Below are 21,982 nucleotides of genomic sequence, written 5' to 3'. Positions count from 1 at the left end.
TCGAATCAACGAAGCAATTTAGTACAATGAATGGCCTTATGCTTCCGAGCAAACCACTTTGTTCGGGTAGAATAGCAAACGTTGCCCAGCAATGAAGGGCAGGGTTGCGTCTTTGCTTGAGGGAAAATTTGTCAAATATTTTTCCTGTGGTCCTCGCACTTCTATACATGTCGTAGTTAAGTAAGACAATTGGTCCAACTGTCAAAGTAGTAAAGGAGATCAAAGAAAAATTTGTTGGCGTGTAAATCATTGTCGTACAGTTTTCAAATGGCTGAAGATATTCGATAAATTTCCTGGGAATAGTGATCTGATTAGATTCCACATTATGTCCTGCCACTGAATTCGCAAAGAGGATATATAACAAAATTGACAGGGGGTGACGACCACGATTTAGGAAAGGCATTCTGTTGGGATAGTTTATCGAAATAGGATTACTTTTTGTATGTCAACATTTATAAGTTTCAAAGATTTTTTGGGTTGATTGAGTCAACTGAATTTTATAATAAAGAGGTAATATTATGCTGATAAAGCACCGTTGATCCTCGCGATAAAGGATGTTCTACCGTTTGTACACACCATGGTATAAAGAGTTTAGAACATATACAAAATTAGCTTGTTTTGATGTAGGTCTATAATGAATAAATCAGTGTGAAATTACTGATATAGTTTGGCCAAAAAAATTTATACGCGGGTTAGTTGTGATACGAAACGATTATCTACAAAATCAACAGAATGTCGAAAAATCAGTGTATAAGGAACCATCAAGGGCAAAAATCCCTAGAGTTTAAACGTGTGCTTTTAAAAAAATATGAATCCTTGTAACTCTTCTGTCAAACAAGAAGGCTGTCATCCACACTACGGAATTGTACTTATGGGCTACGTTTCTACAAATATCTATCTCGTATGGAACATTTTTCAACTAGAGGAAAAACTGTGTGCCGATAATGTCGTCAGCAGTAAAACTCTATAATCGTTACGAACTGGGTGATATATTGATCAAATGTTTGAGCAAATACGCTGTACAAAAACTCATGCACCTACCTACACTAATATCCTTTAAATTATGGAATAGATACTTGATATAAGTTTGAATATTTTTGTAACCAAGTGCTATGGATTTTTTAGGAACGTGTGTCAAACGAGAACTATGTCAATATTCCTCGTAATCATTTTGTACTAGAGTGATCGTCATAATTTAGCCGAAAATAAAGTTTTGAGGAAACTCGATTACTTGTGAATAACCGAATACAACTTCAAGTTAAAATGGACAGCATAAGGCGCGTACGTAGGTATCCGCTATTAAAATAATAAGATAATGTCCAATTAAAGCTACCTCAATGATATACATACATAGTGGGGTCATAAGTTCTCGTGAATGCATTTCCGGTAATAAATCCCAAAGTATTAGAGCTATCTGTTCGAAATTTTTATGGATTAACAAGGTATTAATATTGTTTAGAAATCATAACTTCTTTGTCAAGATTTCGTCCACGGGCAATTAGAACAAAACATAACTCGTGACGGCTACAGGTTGATCGTGGTACGCGCCAATTTTCGTGCAAAAAGTATTTCAGACTTTTCACCGTTGGCAAAAAAATTAATAGAAAAAAAGGCCAGATATTTGTTGTACAGAAGTCTGACATCCGTTTAAGTATGCGGAAGTCAATACGAAGTCATCACCGTGGTGTGCATGGGAGCAAGTTGGCTGGAGAAATGAAATCTCTGTTTTTTACCGCAAAGGGTACAAGTTGAAGCCAAGAATTATTTTCAGAGTGTCCTAAAGCCAAACGTTAATAACCTGAACCCTGGACCCTCCGAAAATCGACATTGGACCTTTCAACAAGACCCTGTTCCTGCGCAAGGTGCAAAATTGTCCAAAACTGGCTTCAGACGAATTTTCATGACTTTTTTTCATCGGTAGAACGGTGCTCAGTATCTGCAGACCTTAATCCCCTAAATTATGACTGGTGGTGAAAATTATAGGTACAAGTATGCTCTAAATTTCATCCAAGTGAAGAATTTCTTCCGCCATCAATTTGTACACGGGTGTTTCGAATTTTAAAATTTGATACGGAAGTGCCACTTTACGCCATTTTTTACGCTAGAATTTCAAAAATTGGAAAATCTATGTTTCGCACAAGGTTCTAAGGTTTTCAAAATGTACGCTATTTAAAAATCCAGCAACTCCTGACGACGGTACAATTAATATCGAAACTTTACATGTTATTACATACATATACAAAAGGTGTCCAGACATAGTTTGCACAAATTCTGAGTTAAATATCTCTGGTGGGGAGTTGAATTTTGAACTGATTTTTGGTAGGTTGCAAGATAATACTCTCAAAAAGATATCTGTTGATCTTATGGTCGCACTTCCGCTCCGCTGGAGCGGAAGTGCGACCAGTGAAAGAGAGAAAGTGAAAGAGAGAAAGTTTACAAAATATTAAAATGAAAAAAAAGTTTCTTCTACTAGCAGTTTCTTCTACTAGCGAGGTGCTTCCGCACCCTAGCGTGCGGAAGGGAGACCAGTGAAATAAAAGCTCCACCAGGAGAAAAAGTTTTCTCTCCGAGCAGCTGCTGCTACAAGGAGCTTGCTCATTAACTAATGTAAGCCATGCACGTTATTCACTACTACTAATATCAAGTTAAATGCAACGTGCAATTTGCAAAGAAAATATTCACATTTGAGAGGAGATTATTTTCAATATTGCAATAAATACTTGCAAAAGTGTGTGTGTGTGTGTGTGTGTGTTTGTGTGATGAAGGGTCATACAGGATAGAGATTGATATCAATAAATTGTAACAACAGCACCAAAGATAGGATGATAAATGAAGGTTTTATTTTCTGGTAAGTGTGTAGGTTACATGAAATATATGTACATATGAAAATACGCATGTTTCATTGCAAAATATTTGCAAAATTAAGCTTGGTATGCTTAGTTCATTAATTATTTTAGATTTTAGTTATGATTTTCATTATTATTTTTTCTTTCTTTTCAAGTTACATATTCCGTCTTACTGCAACATTGTGTCTTACAGCGGAAAGTGAAAGTAACTCGACCAAGAGAGAAAAGTTTCTTCCACTAGTAGCTCCAACAAGGAGCTCGCCCACCAACTAATGCAAGCATGTTCTTCAGGTACAGTTCAATATAGGAGACATTTTATGTAACAAATATTAACATTTTTGAGGACATTTATTTCAGTTATTAGATTAAATATTTGGATTAAGTTTGTGCGTGTGTTTTATTTATTGAATCAAGGGTCGTGCAGGAAGGATGGTGAAATTTTAACATTAGCTGCGAAGATATTTAAGTTTAAGTAAATTTTACTTAGTTTATATTGAATATAGTAAAAATTGCTCGTTTTTATTTTCCAGAGGAGCCATATCCTTTGGCTCCACGCCGAGAAGCAACAGGTGCTGTGGTGGTAATAATTTCATCAAACGTAGACTTCTTCAACGGTCCATTATGGAGTTTTATAATCAAGAACGGTGTTAGACTTATTACTGAATGGTATTAGAATTGCATGAGAAATAGAGGTGAGTAGGGCCAGACATTTTCGAAGCCCGGCCCGCCCAAGCCGGACTCAAAAACCCTATTCAAAACCCGACCCGCCCAAGCCCTATTCAAAGCCCAACTCAAAAGCCGGGGCCCGCCCAGGTCAGGATTTCTAAAGCCCGAGCCCGCCCAAGCCCTACGGGCTTGGGCGCTGAGAAAGCCCGCCCAGGCCCGGGCCCATCGGGCTTAGTAGGGCTTTTTTTGTTATGAAGTGACAAATTATACAATTAAAAAATAAAACTTGTAGAGCGCTCTCAACTATGATGAATCATGAATTGATAAATGAAGTAGTCCAAAATATTCAACAAACAAATTCTAAAGGTTTAGTATTCACTAAATTATTTTCACAGGGTACAGAATAAATTAACCCAATGCTGTTAAGGTCAATAATGTTCACTAAAAAAACAAGTCGTAGTTTTTATGAACAAATGTCAGGTTTGATAAAGTACTGCCGCTGAGTTCAGTGCGACGGGCGGTCAAGGTCAAACCAGTGCTTGAAAATACTCTCTCATCGCTAGCTTGTGATGCGGGGATGGATAATATCCTTTGAGCAATTTTCTGCATCAGTGGAAATTGTGTGGCGCCACACCAAAATTTCAGGATATGCTGACCTTCATCATTATAATCTGTGAACAATATAAGAAATAATTACACCCGAGAACATTTAACACCATTTAAGTCCAAAAATTAAACCAGGTCTAGTGCATACCAAGAACTTTATATTTCATTGCAAGGTAGGAGTCAAGCTCTTTCTTAGCAACTACTTCTGGGTCATCATCTAATTCCTCGTCTGACGAGTCTTCGAACTCAGCAAATTTTCCCTTATTAGCAATGGGTGAACTTTTACCAACAATACTTTCAACTGAATCACGACCAGCAGTTCCTACAGCCTGCGCCAGCGATATCATGAGTATCTTCATCCTGTCGTAAGCGTCCTTCCGTTCCTCGTCGGTAGCACCTTTGAGTGTTTTATATCTATAACTCAAACAATTTTAATTTAAATAAACTTAGTATATTACAATTTTAGGGCGCCCTATAAACGAAAAAAATACTAAATTTTCACACCTTGGGTTCAATAGACACGCAGTCCATAGGAAACTGTCGATCTTCATATATTCCTGCAAGCAAATGTGCCCCTGCTGTTTAAGCAGTCGTATTTCAGCAGAGTCATTTTCGTCCTCTTGGAGATGTCGGCGTAATTTTAAAAACCACGGTGCGACGAGATGAATAGGTGGATACTTATCACCACTGAGACTGGCGGAGCACTCCAAAAATGGCTTCAGAAAACCCACAAGTTCTTGAACAATGCTAATATCAATGCTTGAAAGCTTTTGAAGCTTGCCCTTTTCTAATAATATTTGCTGTACTTCTTGTGCAGATTTAAGGTATGACTCCAACATTATTAGCTCACTATTCCATCGGGTTTGGACATCTTGCTTCAATGAGTACGGCAATTTAGAGTTTAATCCAGCTCTTTTGAAGTATGCGACAACATCTTTTACTCCATGTAGGGCGCCCTTAATTTGTGGACATTTTGTCGATAAGACGAAGAGTTTTTTGGCACTGTTCGGCTTCTCCTTCTCAGGGTCGACCCCGGTTTTCTTGTCATTAAACAACCAGTGGATTGCAAGATTGATTTTGTGACAATGACGATTTTCAAATACTTTTTGCATATTGGAGCCACCATCTGTCACCATCCAAGAGTTCTTCATTATAGAAGATACTTCTTCAGTGTCAAAAAAACTTCGAAGAATTCTTGCGCACTCATCCCGAATATTGTCGGCAGTTTTTCTTTCGCCTAAAAATTCGTCCACTGCGAGCAGATGATGCACAAGCTTCCAATCGGCGTTAATATAATGAATTGTCAACGACAAAAAGTGTCTTTGCGTGTATTTGTCCGACCACATGTCAGGTAAAAGCAAAAGCTGGATTTTGCGGCGCCGCATCAAGGCATGACTTAATTTTTGACTGTATCTGGCCAACTAGTCGAGGGAGATTCTCCTTTTTCAAAGTCGTACGATGTCGAAAAATGTCATCAACATCATGGTGTCCAAATTTAGCCCCAAAGTCAATTAAACTTTGTGCAATGAATTTAAATCCAAGGCGTTCTGTTGTACCTAAGGGTCGAAGGTCTCTGGCGAGTCCCACCAAAATTGAATCGTTAAGTTTTTGGAGGTATGAGTTTGGGATTTGCTTCACCAAAAATTTCGCAATGCCACTATCCACCGTATCCGCATTTTTACATTTGTCAGGCTGAGAAATTGTTGCGGCGCCGCAGAAAAGTCCATGTCGTCGAAGGGTACTTGTCCCGGAAAGTGCTTTATACTTTAATATTGCGCAACATTTTAGACACTTAACGTAATCAACCATGGCACCGTCGACGAAGACAATCTTAAAAGATGACCACACTTCTGAAGGAGCTTTCGATCTGGATTCTTTATCTTTAAACTCAACTCTTGAACTCTTTTGGGAAATCAGTCTTTGAATATCTTCTTTCGACAATTGGGTTGCATTACTATTACTTGTTTCCTGACTACATGAAGATTGACTGCTATCGGTGGCACTATCGTCTTCTTGCCCACTGACGTCTGCATATTCTACGCTGTCCATTTCTACAGTTATTCAAAATCGTTAATTTTCGACAGTATTTACTAGGCCTGATATAAATGGGGCGCCCCGATATACTTACCGTTTGGTGATTAATTTATGCCAGCTACAATTCCAGAAAAAAGGCAAATAGGCGAGAAGAATATTCAGTTGGAAAACTAGCGATTGAATTTTATCACTCGCCAATCACTCGCCAATTAATTTTCAGGCGGTGTTCATAAATAAACATTCCGCGTAAATGGTGGGGAATCTTAAGATTGGTTTTATTGTAAAAACAACAGTTCATATATTACGATACATAACAAAGGACAATCAATGTTAGAATTAACGAATTCAATACACACCTTAATATATTATTATTAATATTATTTAAACATTTATTGAAATAAATGTTGAATCGAATAAATTAGTGGGGCGCCCCAATCTAAAAGTACAACTTGATCTTGTCTTCAAGGGACCCTTTACAAAATGCGCATTCTTTTGGCAGCGATACATAATAGGTCACTAGGACCTCTCCAGTAATTTCGTCCACCCAAGGAATTCCTTCTGTAGCTCTGTTACTTTCAAGGCTGGAAATGCATTTAGTGCAGTACATATGGCCACATTTTAAAGCCCACTCTTTGTCCCCGTCTTCGCATAACGTGCACAAAACCTAAAGTAAAAATATATACAAAATGAGAATTTTAAAAGTTTTAAACAAACAACTTTTAAACAAACAATTTTTTCACCCTTTTCATTTCTTCCATCATTGGGCCGCACCGCTGAGCAATTTCCTGCTTTAGTGCAAGGGTCGTCAGTTCAGCAGCCTTTTCTTTAACCCTGTCGCCAAGTCGTTGCTCCCGAATTTGTAGTTGCTTAATAAGTTTCAGGAGATTGTGAACGTCTTGCTCACGACAAATATTTCTTAAATTTCTGCTCTCCCTAATCGCAGATCCTAAACTTTTCCGGATTTTCTCGTGGAGATCTTTAACAGATTCGAGAACTTCGACATTGATGGGGCGCCCCAAAAGATCACGAACATTTTTCAATAACTCCTCGAACTTTGACTTCATCTGCCAGAAAACTGAAGCTGAGGCTTTGGCATTAGCACATCTCAAAGTCAACTTATTTGAATAGTCAAAAATATCTTGTCGTATTTTCTTGAAATCCTCGTACTTGAAATGGAGAGGTTCTTTTTGCTCAGTTGAATTAAAGCTGCCTTCCTGTCGCTAAACAAAAATAAAGTACGAGTATTTATTACAGTGTTATAAATTCTCGAGAATCTCAACATAACATTAAGAAATACAAACACCTTTTTACTATAATATCCCAGGTCCTTATCGTCCTTTCTGTACGAAATTATTTTCATGTTGAGGTCGTGATGTCTATTCCACAAGTCAGCTATTTCGCCATTGTCCAGACTCGGTAACCCCAACGTTTCAACTTTCATCAGTACACTAATGAATTGTGAATTGGAAATATAAAATGCAATGTGCGCTTTTGAACAAACTTTATGATTGTCTCATATTACTCCTAACTCCACGAAAAATATTAGTCGGGCTTTTGAGTAAAGCCCGAGCCCGATTCAAGAAAAGCCCGCCCAGGCCCGACCCGACTCTCTTACAATCGTGATAGAGAGCACACGTGTTTTTTTCTTCTCTCTCTCAAAATTAAACTGTTTTTTCTAATTTTTGTGAGTTTTTTGTTACTTCTGCTTTTTAAATTTGTGACTTCATCTTAACATTTGACCACATAGTATAGTGGTAGATGATTTTTTTATATTTCGACCCTTGCTGACCGTGCTGGGCGATTTGTTAATCTCGCAACAACCTTACTTCCCCTGTTCTACAATGTGGACTGCTCCAATACCTATCCATCCGATGTTCTAACAATCCAACTGAGGTGAAGTCTGACGTATAACGGATCGTTCTCTACGTCCCCAAGTGCAGGGTCGGAATTTAAGACCCTGTGGTTGTCTGCGGACTGGGCGATCTGTAGCACTTATCGTGCCTTGAAAAGGCGAGAACTTTTATGTCACTTGATTATTCCCATTTACATACATTATGAATGGCTATGATTTGTACGATATTCTGAAACTGATCCTTGTTCGTCTTGGTTTTATGTGTATTAAAAGCCAATAACTCGGCCAACCCAACTCCACATCAGCTGAAGGACAAAATAATGTGGAAAATACTTATCCACTATGCCGGTTCAAACGCGATCAAAAAAAGTTCCACTTCCTGTTCCCGTTCCTGCTGCATCGCAAGATATTTCAATACAATCTGCTGGGACTCAGCCACTCCTTCTTCAACAACTTCCGTTCCACTTTTTGACTCAACTTCCGGTTTCCACTCAACTTCCTGTTTCGACTCAACGCTCATGTGACACTCGTCGACGTCTCATCGATCATCATCGTTACTCTGCAACTTCGTCACCGTTTGGAAACAGCAAGTATAAATTCAAAATTCAAAATAAATCTATATATATACATACTAATATTAATGGTTTAAGATCCAAGTTTACTGAGGTTTTCAATCTACTCCAAACTTACAATGTAGCATTTTTTGCTTGTACAGAATCAAGACTTGATATAGGTAGCATTCCTTTGAATATGTTTGCAATTCCAAACTATCAAATGATTCGAGAGGATAGAATTTCGAATATTAAAAAGTCTGGTGGTGGAATTATGATATACATTCATGACTTGTTTAGCTTCGAATTAATTGAATGTAATATTAAGTTCCCGAATCTAGTTGAAATCCAAATAGTTAAAGTCTTCAGAAAGTTTGTCAAACCAATAATTGTTGTTGTTGTTTATAGACATCCTGACTCTTCTAAGGACAAGTTTCTTGTCTCATTTACTGAACTTCTACTGTTTCTAAGTAATTTTAAGTTTGAAAAACTATTTATGGGTGACTTTAATTTCAATCTATTACACTTCAAGGACACGTTTGATTCTGAAGTACATAAACTTTTCCTACTGTGCAAATCTTTCAATCTGTGGCAAATGATTGTAGGACCGACCTTTCAAGGAAAATCTCTTCTCGACCACGTGTACGTAACTGATAAATCGAACTATCCTTTTTCTGGTCATTTCTCTTTCGCTGGTTCGGATCATGATCTTTGTTTCGTGGTACGAAATTTAGGTAAAGTTTGCCTGCCCCCTATTCAATGTTTAGCTAGATCCTTGAAAGACGTTGATTGGTCTGATTTTGAAAAACACCTTATGAATTTTAACTTTAATTTTGAAAACAATCTGTCAAATACTTGTGACCTTGAAGTAATAAGATTCAATAATCATGTAATGTCTCATTTAGACAAAATTTCTCCTCTTAAACGTAGACTTGTCAAAATGAAAAAATGCAAATGGTTTAGTGATGAAGTAAAAAAAGCATGCAAACTTCGCAATTACCTTCGCGAGGAGGCCAAAAGTAATGGTGATTTGAAATCTTACAGAATTGCTCGTAATGAGGCAGCACGAATGGTGAATACTGAAAAAAATACGTATTTTAAAGAAAAGTTTGGTACTAAACTAGAGTCTGAATCTTTGTGGAATACTATTGATGAATTAACTAATTTTAGACGTAAACAATGTACTAAAATAACTTCTCTTGTAGATGATGATGCCACTATTGTTACTGAAATATCACAGATTAATACTTTGTTATCTAAAAAACTTTTCAAGCCTGACTCTGACCTTGATCACTCTGTAACACGTAACTTAATTAATAATTATATTAATAATGATGATGATGTTGAATTGTCAATTAATCCTGATGATATTTCACAACTGATTTCAGACACTAAAAATAAGAACAAAAACGACAATATTTGTGGTTAATGAAGAGATGTGTTAATTCGTTTAGTATCCAACTTGCTGTCCTGTTTAGCCACCTTTTACATATTCTGTATGTACCTACTCTTTTTAAACATTCTATTATCTTACCATTGTATAAGGGCAAGGGACCGCGTAATGTGCCCAAGAATTACAGACCGATTGTTATCCTTAATTCCTACTGTAAATTATTTGAGAGGTACCTATATCATAGGATAAAAGATAGAATAGATGCTAAATTAATAGATGAACAGCATGCCTATCGTAGCAACAAATCGTGTCACTCTGCGATTAGTGCTTTCACCACTTTCACCTACTCTGAACTTGACAAGAAGAACGGTATTGTGGGAGCAGTTTTCATTGATCTTAAGGATGCTTTCCCTAGTATTTCACATGACAAACTGGTTCGAAAATTGTTATCCAATTTTAAATTAAGCAAACGACTAGTTAAACTGATTTATTGTACTCTTGAGAATAGAACTTACAAATTTGTATCTGGTGATGATGTTTATTGTATTAATACGGGCGTAGGTCAAGGTTCAATTTTGGGTTCAATTCTTTTTTCTGCATTCCTCGACGACGTAAAACCCTCACTGGAGCTACAATTTTTATGTTATGCTGATGATATTATTTATTTTGGTTCTTACGATATTAACTTAATTGCTTTGAAATTACAACAATGTTTGCAATCCTTTTGTGATTGGTGTTTACTTAATGATCTTAATGTAAATTTTGACAAAACAAAATGTATGTATTTTCATAATGAGAGAGTTCCTTTAAAATCAACTGTAAATTCAATTATTGTTGATAATGATAAGTTAATCGAGCGTGTGTTCTCTTTCAAATATCTTGGCCTTGTATTAGATCCTAGTCTTAACTTTAAGTTACACTATGATCATCTCTATGTTAAAGTGTGTCAACGCATAAAATTGCTGCATAGTCTGAAGCGTTCCATAAATGAACAGGCTATGAAGGTTTTGATTAATACTCAAGTCCACTCTGTTATTGATTATTGTATTGACATCTGGACTGTACAAACTTCTCTTTCTCTTAAGAAAGTACAAGATATTATTGATAATTTTTTGTTAAGTTACTACTTCCCAAAGCTTGCGAAATCATACTCTACAAGAAAGCGTTCACTTATTAATGTTAAAAAAGGAATTGATGTTAAAAAATTCAGAACAGATAATAATTTACTTACTGTTGAGGAAAGGTCTAATTATGTATTACTTAAGAACGCGTATAAACTTTATAAACTCGATAAGTTAACCTTTTCCGAGAGATCTATTAGTTATAACCGACCTAATATGTGTGCGCCTATTCATAGGACAGAAGCTTTTAAACGCTCGTTGACGTATAGAAGATACCGTATTTGGAATACGTTACCAAAGGCCTGGGAATTACGTAATATGTCTTATGGTTTGTTTCAATCAAAAGCACGTGACTTTGTCACTGGTCAGAATTGTGACCAAGATGTGCAACCATGATTTTGTTGTAGTTATTAGTGTAGTTTAGATGAATTCATTATTGTATGTGTCTTGATCTGAAAAGCAGATTTTTTCTGATGATTTGCGACATTTTAATAAACTCCAGTAAACAGTAAACAGTAAACAGTAAAGACTCATGGGCTCAACTCAAAAGCCCGGGCCCGCCCAAGCCCTACTCGTGTAAAGCCCGCCCAGGCCCGGCCCGACTCAAACGCCAAACTCAAAAGCCCGGCCCGCCCAAAGCCCGTTGGGCCTGGGCGGGCTCGGGCTAGCCCGATTAAAGCCCAAGCCCGACTCACCTCTAATGAGAAAGCAACTCCCACGCCTAACCGTATTTAGGTACGAAAAATTTGTCAATTAATGCTTGAAAATAAATAATCAATATGCATGCACGTGGTCAAGTTAAATATTTACGAAGGACTCGGCACAGTCCCACTTGGCCACGTGTCTGCAAATCAAATAGGTTTTTTAATGTTAAACAGTATGGCGAGATATGTACATATTTACATGACATTTATGAATTCAACATTCTGAAAATATTCTCAAGTGGATGTAGTTACATGAAGCAAATTATGTGACCCGAACATGCTACAGATATATGGAAGATAGCAATATTTTTAGCTTCTGTAAGCCCTCAGATCACACGGTAATTTTATGCAGAGATATATTTTATGGTGGAAAAAAAACAAAAAAAGGCAACCTTTTCGATGTTACGAATTATGTAGGAGGAGACCAATTTTCGTAAAAGCCTAAATTCTACGACATCCCTGGGAAAGATCAGGGCGCCTGTAGCTGTATTAGTAAACAGTGGCCTTAGATAAGCGTGGGGACAGAGGGAAAATGTCCCCACGGCTATTTGATGCCTGCATTCTCCGCCTATGTTATGTAAACTCATCTCCCCAATCCTACAATGTTAATGTCCCCACGCCTTCCACACCCACTGGTAATATAAGCATACATACATTAAATGGATAAATAAATAAAACCTACAAAATTCCAAATATCTTTTGTTTTTGTTTCCAAGTATATTTTTAACAAAAATTCTCTAATATGGAGTATGTACTACAGTAAATCGCAGAGGCTAAGCGAGTCAGGCCCGGCCCTGAGAGTTTCTAAAATGTCCAGTCTATTTTTTGGTGCAATATTTAATGGGGAAAATATTGCCCCAATAATAATAGCTAGGCACGCATTATAAAAACAACGATTTTATTAAAGCTGTCGATAACACGCTGAAATAATCCGACAATTATTAGCAACATTTATTTTTTGACATTAGATAATAAGAATTTTACGACATTTTTGACTGGCGAAATCATTTATAATTGAATTAAATCGGTAGCATCTGACACTTCTCTTGCAATTGAAATGAGGGCCAAGTCGTTTAATCTATCTTGCCCCATTGTTGATCTTAAATAACTTTTTGATTATTTTAAGCCTGCGAACGAACGTTCATTTGACGCAAGGACACAGGCAGGGTGAGAAAAATCCGTAGTTTCACAATTGTTGTACGCGGACGCCAGACCGTACAGGTGCAGATTATTAAGCACTTCTAGCAGTCCTAACTTACTCAAATCCTTCCCCGAGTCGTTAAAAGCAGACCAAGTTTCTTTAAAAGTTTGAACTTCGTTTAGGAAACTGGAGCATGCAAAATCTGCTGCATATACTTGACACAAATCCTGAATATGTTTTTGCTTTTCTTGCGTGTCCAAATCCAAGTCTCTGTCCCCACAAGAATCCGAGATTTTCAGTACATTCTCGTAGTGATTGAAATCGTCAGGATATTTCAGGAATTAGTTTGTATAAAAGCTATTAAAAAAACTCGACTTTGATTCCTCGACGCACATCTTGAAATTCGCTGGATTTTTGAAGTCGCACTATTTCTGCAGTTTCCTCGGCAAGGAGCTGAGATCAGTGGAAGCCTGTCTTCTGGAATTTTTCCACCCAACTTTTGAGGACACTTATCCTCTTCTCTGCCACATGCGCGTCATTCGTCTTCTCTTGCAATTTCAGGTTACAAATATTTATTAAGGGGTGAAGCTAAGCAAAATACCTCTATTGAAAAGTCTCGTCCGTCCGTATCCTCGATAACTTTAGAACGGGTTCGAATTTCGATATGCGGTTCTCTCCAATTTGTTTCTAATTTTTTGGGACGGGGTGATTTCGAAGATGAGGGTTGTAGCTTATAAGGCAATGGCGCCACGGTGATGACGCCAACGGTCAAAGTAGTGGAATTATTTATTTCCACAGTTTTAGACGTATTTATGGACGGGGATTTCAGAAGGCGCCATAATTTTAACGTACCATGACCCGGTGACCGTGTCGCTTCAACCCTTTGCTAGATTTAGTTTGCAATGGTTTAATTGAAACAGGACTTGATTCCAAATTGTGACGCCCAGCAAAAATGTATGGTTCAACATATCTCGCAATTTGCCCTCGGCTTTCGCAATAACATCGACTGTGTGGAATTTGAGTATTTTAGTATGTATGTTTTTCTCATGTTTCCCAAGAATTTTGTATGTGCCGGTCTAAAAGCCTACGTGCGAGAAAGAGAGTGATTGGCATTTTTCTTTGTTATAATTTTAGTCTTGTTGCTGAGAGTGAGAGAGAATGAACAAGTTTTGATAATTGATCTTTATAATTAATTTTTTGAGTGTGATCAATTTAATTGTTGCAATAAATAGTTTTTGAGTAAATGAGTAAATCCCTGCGAGGTGTCAACAAAAATTATTGCTAACTTAGTTCACGTTAAATTCTCTTCTCAATTAAAGTTTAGTTATCTTTTCCTTCCACCCTTCACTTCATTTTCGTGGTACGATGAACGACGGGTAGTTTTTCACGTCTGACCCAACATTTTGGTGACCTCGACGTGATCCGTGGAGGGATCAGAAGAAGTCAGTTAAGCCGTGCAGAGGTGACGACGACCGCAAAGGGGATTTGGCGCTAGAGACCTGGATCATTTTTGGATTCGGAATTGCCACTTTGTGGGCCCTACCCTGAGCATTCGGGGGTAGTTCAGGTCGTACCGTTCAGTGATCTAAGTCACGTGGATTATTCTAATTTGTGCTCTTTGTCGAATTTGCTAATTCAATAGAATCTCTGCCATGGATAAAATTAAGAAGAAGAGGACCGCCGTCAGAAGGAGGGTCACTAAGTTGCTTCAAGATCTCGAGAACGAGCTGGCGAAACAGGACGCTTCACTGGAGAAGCTTACTTGCCATAAGGAGACCCTTGACGATCTCAAAGTGACTATTGGTGCCTTAGACAACGAGTATCTCGACTCCATGATTGCTGGTGAACACGATGAGGAATTAGTCAACGCAGAGACGGATTGTGCTGCAGAATATGAGATCAAGCTGGGAGTGGTGAAAATCAGAGGTTGGATGAAGAAGAATGGACATGATAGTGATGCAAAGTCCAGTTCATCTGACAACGATGAGAACAAAATTAGTGAAAAGAACAGAACCTATAAGTTGCCTAAAATATAAATCAAAAAGTTTAGTGGGGCGCTTAAGGACTGGTTAGGTTGGTGGTCGTACTTTAGACAGATCCACGACGATGAAGGGCTGCATTCCAGTGTAAAGTTCCAGTACTTACGACAGTCGATGACCGAAGGAACAGAGGCAGCAGAAATAGTAGATGGATTTCCACCCACGGACAAGAATTATCCTTTAGCAGTGGAGGCACTAAAGCAGCAGTATGGAAGAGATGACCTCCAGATTCAAGTTTATGTGAGAGAGCTCTTGGGACTTATCAAGAATGTGACTAACAAGGAAAAGTTCCCGTTATCGAAGCTCGTGTTGCAACTGAGGACTCATCTACGGGCGTTGCAATCGCTGAATATTGGAAATGCAAGCCCTGAGACATTCTTGTTCCCCATGGTAGAATCTAGTTTACCTGAGGAAGTGTTACGCGCCTGGCAGAGGAACCCGATGTCCCGACAGGACGGAAGTTTAATGGACCCACCGAAAACAAAGCTGTCTTTACTGGTGGAGTTCTGTGAGACGGAAGTGCGGAGCGAGCAACAAATTAATTTGGCAAGAGATGGTTTCGGTGTAAATGTACTCCCGGATAAATTAAGCAAGAAGGGTCAACGAGATCCAAAGAAACTGGGAGGATCCGAGTCACCTGCAACAGCGGCTGCACTATTCACTTCCGACAAGTCCAATTCGTGCATATTTTGTGATAAGACGGGACACAACAGCCCAGAGTGCTATAAAGCAAGAAAGATGCCGATGGATGAGAAAACTGAGAAGATTAAAGAACAGAGAGCTTGCTTCAAGTGTTTGAAGAGAAATCATGTTGCAAGCAAATGCAAAGGAAAAGTGAAGTGTTCCATTTGCGAGAAACCTCATCATCAGGTGATGTGCAGCCATAAGCAATCAAAAGAAGAAGAGGCGGGCACTGATGGGGTTAAAACAATGACCAATATTCAACCCACCGTAGCAATGAAGACCTCTACTAATGAAGATAAAGTCGTCCTCAGAGAAACTATGAGGGTTAAAGTTTCTGGCAACAAGAATCAGTATAGAGAAGCCAGATTACTGATTGACTCGGGGAGTGACATCAGTTATATTAGAGAGGAATTTGCAGAAGAGCTTCATTTGACTCCGATTGGGAAGAAAGTCTTAACAACAGAAGTATTTGGAGGTGGATATGATGTGTGCGAGAGAAAGCAGTACAACGTGAAGTTAGAAGGCCTACCTGCAGGCAGGCCCCGATCTAGCCCAAAATCTTACCCGGGCAAAGAAATTAGGCGCCCCTAGCCGCTCGCGCCTTCGGCGCTCGCATGTGGCCTTTTTCTCAATCAGATACATACTTGAGCAAAATATTCCTACCCAGGCATTATTAGAATATACAATAGGATAGCAAACTTTTTGCGCTCCTATAGCTCTATAATGTATAATACAGAGGGTGGGCCACTTACATATGTAACTTGAGAAATTTTCAAACGCTCGCGCGAAAAAACTGGGCCAGCTTAAACAAACCTGGCCTGCACTGTTTGATACACAAACCGATTAGGTTAAACTGTGATTTTGTTCAACCTGAAAATCTGAAAAACTGCTCCTCCCTTATAATAATAAATGGAGGTACTAGCGATAAAGTCTTCCAGACAGAATTGCGCCGGAAATATTATCAAAAAAGGGTTAAGGCACGTGGACATGACAAATTTAGGCCTCAATTCATGGAATTTTAGGTAGAGAAGGCGTTAGAAGGCAAGCAATTAATCAGGTACAGCCTACACCCACTAAAAAACGTCCCCTATAATTATGGACGAAAAAGCTAAAAACGAAGCCCAACCGTTTGATCAACTAGCAAACTGTAAAGGGCATTCACAGTAAGGAGAACTACTAAAATAGAATTCCACAACATTTCGAAGTCATTTAAAGAGATTTGGACAAAATGAAACCGAAGAAAATAAAACTACATGAGTTAAACGTGCGTCACATTCACATCTCTAATTGCCACTTTTTGGCGAAAAAAGCTGTACAAGAACCACCTCGCTGGAGCTCGGCGCGAAAAAGTGGTCACAATCGATCTTTGTTCAGGGTAGATGACTTGAAAGGGACAAGATCAATTTGCTGTGCGTCGTGGAGAAAACGTATAGATTAAACGTATAGATTATAGTGTGAGCAGGAGCTTCAACTGAGAGGAGGTTTTTATATTGCCTTCTTTTTTTTGTATATAATTTTGCTAACTTTTCTTAGTAAATTGACAACAAACACTCTTAATTATTACTGAATTGCATTTTAATACATCTAATACTCAGAAGCAAACATTTCGTGTACAAAATTAAGTCAATGAAAACGAACGATAACTGAATAAACGGATACGGCTATCATCATCATATTGCGGCTGGATTTTTTGGATTGATATAAAGATAAGTCACTTTAAATGAGTATATGTCCTTATCGAGGGGGCACATTTTCCTGTTGTATTGAAAATTGGCCCAAAGATACTGTCACACAGTTTATTGTGAAACAGAATGACGCTGGAAATGACCTCATCGGTGGATGGAGATGGTGAAGAGGACCTGTTGGCCAAGTCAATAAAAACAATGGTGGGCGAAGTTCTGGACAAAAAACTGGATCAATTCCTAGGTCTGCTGCTTCGTGAGATGAAGAAATTAGTTGATAAAGTTGCACGCATTGAGAAGAGGCAGGACGACCTTGAGGAGAAAGTGGAGATGCTTGCAGCTGATATTCACATTGAGTTTTCGTCGGTGAGAGAAGAAATACAAGAACACAAAAGGATAATTATCAGAATGTCAAATATCGTGATGATGGGAGTGCCGGAGACATCGGCGGGATTACAAGTCGCGAAGGACATAGTAAAGATTATCGCACCAAGTTTCTGTGGAGCCATTGTTGATAATCGTATCGGAGATTCGAATGTACGGAAACCGCGCCCACTCCGCATCAGTTTTCACTCGGTGGCGGAAAAGAATGCAGCACTGTCAATGTGCAAGAAATTGGCCGGGCTGGAGGCGTACTCTTCAATATCAGTTAGGAAGGATTTGACCAAACAGGAACAAGTTGAATGGAGAGTGAAAGTTGATGCGAGAAAGGTGCAAAACCAGGAAAAGATGAAAACCCGATCGTCCTTAAAGCGTACAATTGACGACGCTGAAAATCTGAACCAGCGAAATCCTAAGCAAAATCGAAAGGAATCGACTAGTGACAAAGATTATCAAACTAAAAACACTGTTCATGTTGGTAGCATTACTAAGGACGGATTGGCTGTTAAAAATACAAAAGAAATCAAGCGCTGAAAATTTTAATACAAAATGTTATTGAATGTAATGGATGATTTTTTGAGCTATGGGACTTTTTAAAGAAAAATGGAAGGGCTATAATTAAAATTGTTTAAAATTATAACCTCAATGCAACTAAAATGTATTTTAATTATATTGGGCATTATGCAATTAAAAGCTTGTAAGATCAAGTATTTCCTACTAGATAGGGTTTGATCTTATCTTATGTTAAAATGTAATGGACTGACTAATGGAATGAATAAATCCTTATTATTATTATTATCTACGACTTTGGAGATGGACTTCCGAGATGGAGTTTGGAAAAGTTTTTTGGACAAGTTGTTAAAAATAAGCCTTCAAAAGCGTCATGGAGTGCTTTCATCAAGGAAAAAGCGATTCAGACTTGTAGCTGAGACTGAGGGCCATCACATCGAGCAAGTTAATTATCCAAAAAATATTCATATGTAGCTGAGAAAAATTGTTGAACATTTCTCAAGATAAGTGGCCCATCCTAGGTAGGTTAAAATTGCATAATATTGAACAGGTCAATATTTCGTAATACAGATAATATTAGGGGCGGGCTTAGCAAATATTCGAGGTACATGCCAAAACGTGCACAATTTTTCTTAATCCTGATTTTGGGACACTTGCTAGTTTCTGGGTCGGTGCACCACTGGTTCGGAAAAATTGCCCACCGAGCCACACCGGCGGGTGTAGTTCGCGGTATGGTTAGCCGGGTTTTAGAATTTTGCAAGTGTGGTTCGCGGTGTGGTGCGCTTGTTCGGAGGTGTGGTTCGCTTTTAACCTTTGGAGCTATTTCAAATTTTGTGTAAATTTTGGTCAAGAATGATTTAGCGTCGTTTTGGCCGGATAAAGCTTTTTTTAAACTGTCTAACATAAAAATTTGTCAATTTACATATGCTTCTGTCTTCATGACGTTTTGGTAAATAAATATATTTTCAGATATAATGTTCTTTCAATTTCGGGAAAGACAATTAGGAATACCACGAAATTTATTGGATTTAATTTCCAATAATTGGAGAAAAATATGAGTGGGGTGCTAGAAGTTCAAAATTGTTAGTCTAAGGATGGTGACCGGGCTAGGTATTGTATTTGGCCAATTACCTTTTCTCTGAATATTTTTGTGGCACCAACAAGCATATTTATATTGATTTTCGAAAATATGTGTCGGTGAGCTCCATGGCATTCTTCGTCTAGTCATAACCTTTGTTCAAGTATGACGAATTTCAAGCCTAAAATTCACCATATATGAACAAAGATTATCTAAAACTTCAGAAACTTTAATACGGTGATTCAGATAGCGTTTAAATAAGTGAAATTAAATTTTACCTTTTTAGATATTAAGTTCTTTTGCGTATTTATTAGTAATTATTGCTAAAATTGGGGACAAACCGACGCCGTGATTGGAAATATACCTTAAAAAAATGAAATTTACGTGCAAAGCCCAGATCTCCATCAGACCAATTTTATTTTGTTCACCAAAAATATAAAAGCGTCCCGTTTTTTTGAAACTAGCATTTTTGATTTCCAGCCAAAATCTCGTTTTTTTAATTCTGTAAATTTTCTAACTTTAGTGCGAATCCAAAAATTTGGAAACGTGTGTCTTCAGATTGCCTAACTTCATTTATCAAAAATCCACTTGCAATATTGCTCGAAAATTTGAACAACTTTATAATTTTGATGAATTTGAAATACTCGCAAAGTATTCTGAACTTCAAATTTGGAAAGAACTGATTTTTTATAAGCCAGGTAAGTCATTCTTGTGAAGCATGTTTTCGAATTTTTGGATTCGCGCTAAAATTTGAAAATTTTTAAAACGGAGGTTTCGGTTAGAAAACAGTTTACAATTCTCGCCGAGCGCTCAAAGCAGCGCATTATGAAACATGCAAAAGTGCGGTGATGCTTATTTTTTGTAGTTAACAATATAAAATTGATCGCGTGGAGATTCGATGTTTAAATGTGAAAGACCTGAATAGTAGGTCTTCTCTGATATTTCCCAGAAATCGGAATGATGAATAAAGCCACAATCTTTCTGAACTCTTAACATGCTATGTGACCAATGCGAGATAGAAGTTATTATATCATAGAGAGGTGCATCAACACATTAGAATTGTAGCAATGAGGTGTCTAAACTTGACAAAAATAAAAACTGCAAGCAAAAGATTTTCAAAATTTACAACAGGAAAATTCAATTATATCTAGTGTAAACCCGGGCGCCTGGCGGCGCCCCCAGGGTTTTGGCGCCCCCTGCCTGCAGGGAAGAATATGCAAAAGAAGACGGAGGAAGTGCCACTTTTTAGTCCACGGACAATTTGTGGCGACTGTGCTCCAATTCCCGTTGGCCCTTGGATAAAAGTTTTGCTAAAGCTGAATGTTGTCCTTACAGACACTTATGTTGATTCTCACAACATTGACATCCTCATCGGCTCCAATTTAATAGGATGACTAGTAACAGGAAAGATGGTCAAGTTGAACACAAGTGTGATCGCAACCGAAACAACCATTGGGTGGTCCTTAATGGAGAGCTGCCAAAACAGAAGAGTCAGACCTTAGCAGCGAGAAGTATTCTTATGTGCACCAGAACCAAGGAACTATCAGCTCTATGGGATTTGGACACTCTTGGAATTAGTGATACAATACAAAAAGCCACCCAAGATGAGCATGAAGCCAAAGTTAAAGAAGAATTTCAGAAGAACTTGGAGCGGGACAAGGACGGACGATATGTCATCAAACTGCCGTGGCTTACCGAGTCGATGACAATCCCGGACAATCGAAATGTTGCTATTAAGAGACTTGAATCCACTTCAACCAGAGTCGTGACGAAGGGTGAATTCGAAAATTACGACAACATTTTCAGTGCTTGGGAGAAAGAAGGTATCATCGAGCGTCTTGATCGAGAAGAAAAGCCCACAGGACATTATCTCCCTCACCGGCCAGTCTTTAAGCCAGAAAGTCTAACCACACCAGTTAGACCCGTTTTCGACGCGTCGTGTAGAGTTGGAAATTATCCGTCATTGAACCACTGTCTCGAGAAAGGCCCAAATTTGCTGGAAATAATTCCGAAAATACTTATCAGGTTCCGGGCAAAGAGTCATTTCAGACATCCGCAAGGCTTTCCATATGATTGGAGTGAACCAAGAGGACCGGAAGTTTCAACGTTCCTTGTGATGGAAAGATTTTGAAGCCAAAGTAGTGCAAGAATATCAACATTGTCGTGTGGTATTCGGTATGAACTGCAGCCCGTTTATCCTTGCTGCTGTTCTAGAATTTTATCTCCTGCATTTACCAGAAGAAGAAAAGAAGACAGGGATGGAACTTTTGAGGTCGCTATATGTCGACAATTGTGTGACTTCCTTTGAATCAATTAGCCAATATACGGAATTTAGAGCCGAGTCAACAGCAATTCTCCTCCACGCTAAGATGGATCTTCGCGAATGGGAGTCCAACGCGGATGATAAGATGGAAGGAGAAGTGACGTCTGTGCTGGGCTATAATTGGGACAAGTCAAAGGATGAAATGTTTTGTGATCTTCCACTCCACTTGGGAAAAGAAGACTTGACCGTAACTAAGAGGACCGTGCTATCCATCGCATCTCAAGTATTTGATCCGATCGGCTTCACCTCACCCACCGTGCTCCAATTGAAAATTATGTTACAGGAGGCGTGGGCTCAAGATTTGAAATGGGACGAGTTATGGGGTACAGAAGCCATCAACAAAGTGAAGACGTGGTGCGACGAGGCACGAG

At 38.4% G+C, this 21,982-nt stretch overlaps 1 protein-coding gene and 1 long non-coding RNA gene across 3 annotated transcripts; one reads left to right on the top strand and one right to left on the bottom strand.

The window, feature by feature from the left end:
- The first annotated feature begins 2,720 nt into the window (after positions 1-2,720).
- LOC118437798 lies at positions 2,721-3,816 on the top strand. Of its 2 annotated transcripts, XR_004836362.1 has the most exons (4): positions 2,721-2,848; positions 3,040-3,137; positions 3,261-3,318; positions 3,377-3,816. It is a non-coding gene; the product is annotated as an uncharacterized LOC118437798 (long non-coding RNA). The 2 variants fall into 2 exon arrangements; XR_004836361.1 differs by having other exon boundaries at positions 2,729-3,137.
- Positions 3,817-3,928: 112 nt separating this feature from the next.
- LOC110856457 (zinc finger BED domain-containing protein 1) lies at positions 3,929-6,986 on the bottom strand. Its single transcript, XM_022104936.2, has 4 exons — positions 6,893-6,986; positions 4,623-6,816; positions 4,267-4,532; positions 3,929-4,183 (listed from the first exon to the last, which is right to left on the bottom strand). The coding sequence occupies exons 2-4, from the start codon at positions 5,501-5,503 to the stop codon at positions 3,954-3,956; spliced, it is 1,377 nt and encodes a 458-aa protein (XP_021960628.2). The 5' UTR covers positions 5,504-6,816; positions 6,893-6,986; the 3' UTR covers positions 3,929-3,953.
- Positions 6,987-21,982: the final 14,996 nt, after the last annotated feature.

Source organism: Folsomia candida, unplaced genomic scaffold (assembly GCF_002217175.1).
Source record: "Folsomia candida strain VU population unplaced genomic scaffold, ASM221717v1 Fcan01_Sc016, whole genome shotgun sequence".
In the NCBI taxonomy this organism is placed as follows: Eukaryota; Metazoa; Arthropoda; class Collembola; order Entomobryomorpha; family Isotomidae; genus Folsomia; species Folsomia candida.
The sequence above is the reverse complement of the archived record's forward strand: the minus strand, read 5'-3'. Positions and strand labels throughout refer to the sequence as shown.

Coding starts and splice junctions, on each gene's coding strand:
- LOC110856457 (XM_022104936.2), bottom strand. CDS start 5,503: ATGCGGCGCCGCAAAATCCAGCTTTTGCTTTTACCTGACATGTGGTCG. Junction 4,533..4,622: donor GCGTGTCTATTGAACCCAAG/GTGTGAAAATTT, acceptor TTTGAGTTATAG/ATATAAAACACTCAAAGGTG. Junction 4,184..4,266: donor AATGAAATATAAAGTTCTTG/GTATGCACTAGA, acceptor TATTGTTCACAG/ATTATAATGATGAAGGTCAG.